This window comes from Dermacentor andersoni, chromosome 6, assembly GCF_023375885.2.
Source record: "Dermacentor andersoni chromosome 6, qqDerAnde1_hic_scaffold, whole genome shotgun sequence".
NCBI lineage: Eukaryota > Metazoa > Arthropoda > Arachnida > Ixodida > Ixodidae > Dermacentor > Dermacentor andersoni.
In genome coordinates, this window is record NC_092819.1 from 20,585,342 (window position 1) to 20,594,712 (window position 9,371).

At 46.4% G+C, this 9,371-nt stretch overlaps 1 protein-coding gene across 1 annotated transcript in view; it reads right to left on the reverse strand.

Annotated features, from left to right (window-relative positions):
• Positions 1-7,853, reverse strand: part of LOC126521555 (uncharacterized) — a 29,373-nt gene extending 21,520 nt beyond the window's left edge. The window contains exon 1 of the mRNA XM_050170253.2: positions 7,674-7,853. Within this exon, the coding sequence (XP_050026210.2) occupies positions 7,674-7,853 (180 nt within the window). The remainder of the gene's footprint in view (positions 1-7,673) is intronic.
• Between the last annotated feature and the right edge of the window lie 1,518 nt (positions 7,854-9,371).

The following is a 9,371-nucleotide window of genomic DNA, read 5'->3' on the forward strand; positions in this document are numbered from 1 at the left end:
GTGCAAAACAAAAAGAAATAGAATAGCATTAGTAGTTTCCTTTTCCCTGATGAGAACACAAAAAATGACAACCAACTTCATTAAACCTACACACACCGCTTTGTATATGCCATTAGAAATATTCTCGGCATTAGGACTTGCACATTAGCCACACTGGAGCAAAGCTACATGAGAGACGGTAAGATGAGACTCCTGCTACCCCTTCTGATTTGTATAGTAAAGCCGCACCTGATAGCTTCAACCAAAAGAACTAGCCAACGAAGAAATGCAAGAGCATTATGCATAACATTAGTTTGCTACAAAACTTTAAATACTGTTTCACATTCAATATGTTTATTACTCTCACTTTTCACGAATTTACTATTGCACACTAAGACAGCAACAGCCCAACAATCTTCTTTTATGAATTACAGGAAGTACAATGGCTCGCTGATCAGCAACTAAAAGTACTGTATATACATGCATACAATTAGACCCTAGACATACTGCAAGGATGGAACTTGTGAAAAGTCAATACTCAAAGCAACATTAGCCATGGACTTAAAATGAAGTGTTTTAACACCTGTGCATGCACCTCGGCTTATGTACAGGCGCCGACAAAAGTGGTGTACTCCACGCAGCGGGAGCCGGAGCAACGGCAAACTGCATCGCAACGCCATCTACAGGCAGCATCTGGGATCGAGACAGCCAATGGGTGCCCTTTATTATCTGCAGGAATGTCGCGTGACTTGTTTCAATGTTTCGTGCTTCAGCTCGCGAAAATACCGAGCGACGCCGCTGCAGTAGCAATCTGCGTGTAGTATACCACTTTTGTCGGCACCTGTACATCCAACTAATGGATGAACCATTATGCTATGTTAGAGTGTTGCAATAGGACAGTTATGTGGCAAAAGGGGTACAACTCTGAGACAGCTATATTTGCACAAACATAGAGGTTATGTAGTTGTATGCTGTAGGTGCGGATAGAGCCATATTAGAATGCACTGTGCTACGGCTCTTATGCCTATTCTTATGAGCATCTGTACTCTCCCTAGAACATTAAAACATTAGCTTTCTTGTAAATCTCAGCCTAATTGTGGTTGAGCTGATAAAATTTTGAAGTGTGAAATCGCCATTGACATGAGCATGTTAATAAAATTCCACATAAGTATTCCTCAATAATCTCACTTTCCATCATTGATGACTCAAACGATCATGTGTACTCTCAGAAGTCTTAAAACATTATTTTACAGTTGTACCTCTGTATAATCAGCACAAATATAACCAATTAAATTCATTCTCACCATTCTCGCCAAAATCACTGTGTAATGCATACAGTAAACTTTCATTAATTCGACTCCAGCTAATTCACACTTTAAGTTAATTCGATACTGACTGAAGGTCTCAGTCAGCGCCTATGCATTTGTACGGGCCCGAAGTTTTGCTATTTTGATCCTAAAACTGGCCTTGAGAAAGTTTAATGAGACATGGCATTGTTGTAACGAGGTTTGAGAGTATATATCCCCTCCAGGCACCAATATTTTCTGCCCATTCAAAATTTAGTTTCAGTATATTTCTTGCATTTTCAGAATTATCAAAAGCCAAGAGCTACACAATGACCTCAGTATTTTCGATTCTTCTGCAAGTTTCGTCATGTTTACAGAATGTGGACTCCATGCAAGAAACTTTCTACAGGAACGTCACGTAGAAAAAGATCAACTATTTCATGTTTAGCATATTTGGAAAGAACCAATCTCGTCACTTGAAAAATATGCCGGAGGTGTTACCATTCTGAAAAAAAAAAAAAAAAAAAAATGCAACGAACCAACTATACATGACAACATGCTGACACCGTAAGCAAACATGCAGCTGTCTGCCTTCCAACTCCTTAAGTGCAGCAATTTACACAGATTATTTAAAGTTACAGCTCATGTCAAATCGGAAGTATTTCAAGATGCATGCAATATGTTCTAAATCCTATTATTTTCATCAGCCCGTTTGCTTTTGATGTACTATCTTAGGGTTCACAATGGTGCATCCAGTCGCCTGAAATAGATATAAGGAAAACTTTCGCAGATGTATGAGCAACTTCTGCATGAATAGCAGCTAAGCTGAATAAAGGGAAATCAGACATCCACCCGTTCGTAGCAATTGCTACAAAGGAAACCCATACGGGTTCCTCGAAAGAAAAGCCTCATAGTTGAAGAAAAATTCGTCCTGGTCCGGGACTCGAACTCGGGACCACCGCCTTTCCGGGGCAGCCGCTCTACCATCTGAGCTAACCAGGCGGCTAGCAGATGGCAGGGCGAAGTCGAATTTGTCGACAACACACGAGGCAAAGGCAAGGATTGACGTAGTAGTTCTACGGAAACCCGCAAGGTGGAGAGAAGTAATGAATAAAGGGAAATCAGACATCCACCCGTTCGTAGCAATTGCTACAAAGGAAACCCATACGGGTTCCTCGAAAGAAAAGCCTCATAGTTGAAGAAAAATTCGTCCTGGTCCGGGACTCGAACTCGGGACCACCGCCTTTCCGGGGCAGCCGCTCTACCATCTGAGCTAACCAGGCGGCTAGCAGATGGCAGGGCGAAGTCGAATTTGTCGACAACACACGAGGCAAAGGCAAGGATTGACGTAGTAGTTCTACGGAAACCCGCAAGGTGGAGAGAAGTAATGAATAAAGGGAAATCAGACATCCACCCGTTCGTAGCAATTGCTACAAAGGAAACCCATACGGGTTCCTCGAAAGAAAAGCCTCATAGTTGAAGAAAAATTCGTCCTGGTCCGGGACTCGAACTCGGGACCACCGCCTTTCCGGGGCAGCCGCTCTACCATCTGAGCTAACCAGGCGGCTAGCAGATGGCAGGGCGAAGTCGAATTTGTCGACAACACACGAGGCAAAGGCAAGGATTGACGTAGTAGTTCTACGGAAACCCGCAAGGTGGAGAGAAGTAATGAATGAAGGGAAATCAGACATCCACCCGTTCGTAGCAATTGCTACAAAGGAAACCCATACGGGTTCCTCGAAAGAAAAGCCTCATAGTTGAAGAAAAATTCGTCCTGGTCCGGGACTCGAACTCGGGACCACCGCCTTTCCGGGGCAGCCGCTCTACCATCTGAGCTAACCAGGCGGCTAGCAGATGGCAGGGCGAAGTCGAATTTGTCGACAACACACGAGGCAAAGGCAAGGATTGACGTAGTAGTTCTACGGAAACCCGCAAGGTGGAGAGAAGTAATGAATAAAGGGAAATCAGACATCCACCCGTTCGTAGCAATTGCTACAAAGGAAACCCATACGGGTTCCTCGAAAGAAAAGCCTCATAGTTGAAGAAAAATTCGTCCTGGTCCGGGACTCGAACTCGGGACCACCGCCTTTCCGGGGCAGCCGCTCTACCATCTGAGCTAACCAGGCGGCTAGCAGATGGCAGGGCGAAGTCGAATTTGTCGACAACACACGAGGCAAAGGCAAGGATTGACGTAGTAGTTCTACGGAAACCCGCAAGGTGGAGAGAAGTAATGAATAAAGGGAAATCAGACATCCACCCGTTCGTAGCAATTGCTACAAAGGAAACCCATACGGGTTCCTCGAAAGAAAAGCCTCATAGTTGAAGAAAAATTCGTCCTGGTCCGGGACTCGAACTCGGGACCACCGCCTTTCCGGGGCAGCCGCTCTACCATCTGAGCTAACCAGGCGGCTAGCAGGTCCGGGAAAGGCGGTGGTCCCGAGTTCGAGTCCCGGACCAGGACGAATTTTTCTTCAACTATGAGGCTTTTCTTTCGAGGAACCCGTATGGGTTTCCTTTGTAGCAATTGCTACGAACGGGTGGATGTCTGATTTCCCTTTATTCATTACTTCTCTCCACCTTGCGGGTTTCCGTAGAACTACTACGTCAATCCTTGCCTTTGCCTCGTGTGTTGTCGACAAATTCGACTTCGCCCTGCCATCTGCTAGCCGCCTGGTTAGCTCAGATGGTAGAGCGGCTGCCCCGGAAAGGCGGTGGTCCCGAGTTCGAGTCCCGGACCAGGACGAATTTTTCTTCAACTATGAGGCTTTTCTTTCGAGGAACCCGTATGGGTTTCCTTTGTAGCAATTGCTACGAACGGGTGGATGTCTGATTTCCCTTTATTCATTACTTCTCTCCACCTTGCGGGTTTCCGTAGAACTACTACGTCAATCCTTGCCTTTGCCTCGTGTGTTGTCGACAAATTCGACTTCGCCCTGCCATCTGCTAGCCGCCTGGTTAGCTCAGATGGTAGAGCGGCTGCCCCGGAAAGGCGGTGGTCCCGAGTTCGAGTCCCGGACCAGGACGAATTTTTCTTCAACTATGAGGCTTTTCTTTCGAGGAACCCGTATGGGTTTCCTTTGTAGCAATTGCTACGAACGGGTGGATGTCTGATTTCCCTTTATTCATTACTTCTCTCCACCTTGCGGGTTTCCGTAGAACTACTACGTCAATCCTTGCCTTTGCCTCGTGTGTTGTCGACAAATTCGACTTCGCCCTGCCATCTGCTAGCCGCCTGGTTAGCTCAGATGGTAGAGCGGCTGCCCCGGAAAGGCGGTGGTCCCGAGTTCGAGTCCCGGACCAGGACGAATTTTTCTTCAACTATGAGGCTTTTCTTTCGAGGAACCCGTATGGGTTTCCTTTGTAGCAATTGCTACGAACGGGTGGATGTCTGATTTCCCTTTATTCATCACTTCTCTCCACCTTGCGGGTTTCCGTAGAACTACTACGTCAATCCTTGCCTTTGCCTCGTGTGTTGTCGACAAATTCGACTTCGCCCTGCCATCTGCTAGCCGCCTGGTTAGCTCAGATGGTAGAGCGGCTGCCCCGGAAAGGCGGTGGTCCCGAGTTCGAGTCCCGGACCAGGACGAATTTTTCTTCAACTATGAGGCTTTTCTTTCGAGGAACCCGTATGGGTTTCCTTTGTAGCAATTGCTACGAACGGGTGGATGTCTGATTTCCCTTTATTCATTACTTCTCTCCACCTTGCGGGTTTCCGTAGAACTACTACGTCAATCCTTGCCTTTGCCTCGTGTGTTGTCGACAAATTCGACTTCGCCCTGCCATCTGCTAGCCGCCTGGTTAGCTCAGATGGTAGAGCGGCTGCCCCGGAAAGGCGGTGGTCCCGAGTTCGAGTCCCGGACCAGGACGAATTTTTCTTCAACTATGAGGCTTTTCTTTCGAGGAACCCGTATGGGTTTCCTTTGTAGCAATTGCTACGAACGGGTGGATGTCTGATTTCCCTTTATTCATTACTTCTCTCCACCTTGCGGGTTTCCGTAGAACTACTACGTCAATCCTTGCCTTTGCCTCGTGTGTTGTCGACAAATTCGACTTCGCCCTGCCATCTGCTAGCCGCCTGGTTAGCTCAGATGGTAGAGCGGCTGCCCCGGAAAGGCGGTGGTCCCGAGTTCGAGTCCCGGACCAGGACGAATTTTTCTTCAACTATGAGGCTTTTCTTTCGAGGAACCCGTATGGGTTTCCTTTGTAGCAATTGCTACGAACGGGTGGATGTCTGATTTCCCTTTATTCATTACTTCTCTCCACCTTGCGGGTTTCCGTAGAACTACTACGTCAATCCTTGCCTTTGCCTCGTGTGTTGTCGACAAATTCGACTTCGCCCTGCCATCTGCTAGCCGCCTGGTTAGCTCAGATGGTAGAGCGGCTGCCCCGGAAAGGCGGTGGTCCCGAGTTCGAGTCCCGGACCAGGACGAATTTTTCTTCAACTATGAGGCTTTTCTTTCGAGGAACCCGTATGGGTTTCCTTTGTAGCAATTGCTACGAACGGGTGGATGTCTGATTTCCCTTTATTCATTACTTCTCTCCACCTTGCGGGTTTCCGTAGAACTACTACGTCAATCCTTGCCTTTGCCTCGTGTGTTGTCGACAAATTCGACTTCGCCCTGCCATCTGCTAGCCGCCTGGTTAGCTCAGATGGTAGAGCGGCTGCCCCGGAAAGGCGGTGGTCCCGAGTTCGAGTCCCGGACCAGGACGAATTTTTCTTCAACTATGAGGCTTTTCTTTCGAGGAACCCGTATGGGTTTCCTTTGTAGCAATTGCTACGAACGGGTGGATGTCTGATTTCCCTTTATTCATTACTTCTCTCCACCTTGCGGGTTTCCGTAGAACTACTACGTCAATCCTTGCCTTTGCCTCGTGTGTTGTCGACAAATTCGACTTCGCCCTGCCATCTGCTAGCCGCCTGGTTAGCTCAGATGGTAGAGCGGCTGCCCCGGAAAGGCGGTGGTCCCGAGTTCGAGTCCCGGACCAGGACGAATTTTTCTTCAACTATGAGGCTTTTCTTTCGAGGAACCCGTATGGGTTTCCTTTGTAGCAATTGCTACGAACGGGTGGATGTCTGATTTCCCTTTATTCATTACTTCTCTCCACCTTGCGGGTTTCCGTAGAACTACTACGTCAATCCTTGCCTTTGCCTCGTGTGTTGTCGACAAATTCGACTTCGCCCTGCCATCTGCTAGCCGCCTGGTTAGCTCAGATGGTAGAGCGGCTGCCCCGGAAAGGCGGTGGTCCCGAGTTCGAGTCCCGGACCAGGACGAATTTTTCTTCAACTATGAGGCTTTTCTTTCGAGGAACCCGTATGGGTTTCCTTTGTAGCAATTGCTACGAACGGGTGGATGTCTGATTTCCCTTTATTCATTACTTCTCTCCACCTTGCGGGTTTCCGTAGAACTACTACGTCAATCCTTGCCTTTGCCTCGTGTGTTGTCGACAAATTCGACTTCGCCCTGCCATCTGCTAGCCGCCTGGTTAGCTCAGATGGTAGAGCGGCTGCCCCGGAAAGGCGGTGGTCCCGAGTTCGAGTCCCGGACCAGGACGAATTTTTCTTCAACTATGAGGCTTTTCTTTCGAGGAACCCGTATGGGTTTCCTTTGTAGCAATTGCTACGAACGGGTGGATGTCTGATTTCCCTTCATTCATTACTTCTCTCCACCTTGCGGGTTTCCGTAGAACTACTACGTCAATCCTTGCCTTTGCCTCGTGTGTTGTCGACAAATTCGACTTCGCCCTGCCATCTGCTAGCCGCCTGGTTAGCTCAGATGGTAGAGCGGCTGCCCCGGAAAGGCGGTGGTCCCGAGTTCGAGTCCCGGACCAGGACGAATTTTTCTTCAACTATGAGGCTTTTCTTTCGAGGAACCCGTATGGGTTTCCTTTGTAGCAATTGCTACGAACGGGTGGATGTCTGATTTCCCTTTATTCATTACTTCTCTCCACCTTGCGGGTTTCCGTAGAACTACTACGTCAGCAGCTAAGCTGTATAAGGGAATTCTCAAACCCTTTGGAAGTCCTAGGTTTAATGCCACTGGCCAAAATTTACCCAATGCTTCACTTCACAAATGCTTCACTATAGCTAGCACAAACCCTTCACCATACTAAAGTCTTTTCAAATGCCTTTATATCCAAGCTTAGCACTTCTGTAAAATCTGGTATCATGGCTGTGATGCAGGCTGCTTTGCTGGCTGTTCTTAGTGGTGGTTCATCGCCAGTGCCAGCACCTGGTAGTGCATTTTTGCTGATGCCAGGGTCATACAGCAACTTTGGGGCTCAGACAAAGGAGGCTCCCACTGCTGCCGCAGCCCAAAAACCGTTGTAAAATTCCCTTATGCAATGTTTGCTGTAAAAGAACTCAAAAGGGACACTCCTGCAATAGAGCTTTGCAAAAGTTTCGCTTACTTGTGCCACCTGCTGCAACATTGCAGGCTTTGTGGATGTAGAAGTAAACAGCATAAAGCCATCAAGTGCATTGTCATCGAGGAAAGTTGTCCCATGTGTAACAAATGAGTTGATTTTGTCTTCCCTGTCAAGACGATCAATCACAACTGGAGGCAAGCCTACAAAAAGCAGCTGCCTCATGGTCAACTTAGAAGAAAGAAAGTCTTCAAATGACGTGCCTGTTTGAATAAATGTAAACATTGCTAGTCAACAAAGTGGCTAATATATGATGCATAGTTTACAAGAGGAAGGGAATTCTAACTTACGGTTTTTTACAGACAGCTGGCCCTGAATGTTGTACTCAACATCCATGTACACCAAGTGTGTGCATTGCTCCTGTGCAATCTTTAGGGCTGCTAGATCCGACTTGAATGTGCAGATAAGCACAGCTGCAAGCACAGATGAAGTTTATGCATACATACAGACCATTACATTCATTCATTCATTGACTTCCCAAAGCAACACAAGCACTAGACATAGTGGTACGTAACTCCTAATTAACTCTGACAAGCTGGGGTTATTTGTTTGCATTTTATCCCCACAGAAATGCCGGTACTGGGAATCAAACCCAAGACTTTGTCCTCAGAAGCAGAATGTCATAGTCAATGAGCTGCCATAGCAGGTAAGACCACTATTTTCATGAAATGTCCGAGTGAAAAACCAAACATTAAAATGTATTTCTCCCCGCACCAAGAATGCGTGTACACTCAAGGCACTATAATCAACATTTACAACTTCATTATAATTGTAGCATTGATTTCAGATGCATACTCAAGAAAGTGTACTGAAGAGACCTTCAACAAACAATGGTATTTTAGGTAGCAAAAGAAATGTTAGAGCTGCTGTGGGAGAACATTAAAGTCATGTAAGAAGATGAGGTCAAAGGCAACTCAGTGGAAAAGAATAAGTTAGAGGAATGCACTCTATATCATGGCTGCACAAGATGCTTTAACACTTGGTTTGGTCTGCATTTATAACTGAAGTTAATAAAACTGCAGACACCACAATGCTTAGTGTACAAACATTTGTGCCAAACTGAGCGACTAAAAAAAAAAAAAGAAAGCTACTGATGTTTATTGCTGTTAGCCATAGTAGCATGGCATGTAGCACAGTCCTCTCCTTTTTGAACTGGTGTAAAAGAAGGCTGGGCCCTCCACGGAAGGTCAAACACATTTTGGGGAATTGGTTGTGCCTGACTTGTTGTCCTCTCTTCCTCATTCTACACTGGTTATGCTTGCACATTTTTTTCTTCAAAAAGCTTTCTGTATGAACAATAAATCCAACATGGCATCAGTGAACATACTTTAGGCTCTAGTGCTGATAACATCCAACAATGCAACAAGTTACAAACTACATCACATATACATTAGACAATTGTAACTAAGCCCACAGCTTCTTTTCTAGCATGGCACTATGGCACCCAGATCAACGTTGCCTATCACTGTCCAGTAATGGCTGTATTCTGGACATACTACCATTGCCAAATTACAAAACATTTTCGGCCTAGAGTGAATCAGAGAGGACATGAACCATCCTATACCCATCTCCGAGTCATTCCTAACAGAAAAATAGCAGAATTTGGCAGTAGTGGAATGTCAAGAATGGTGCCCTGAGTAAATATTATGATGCCAACCTACCTTTATTAGCAGACTTTGTGAA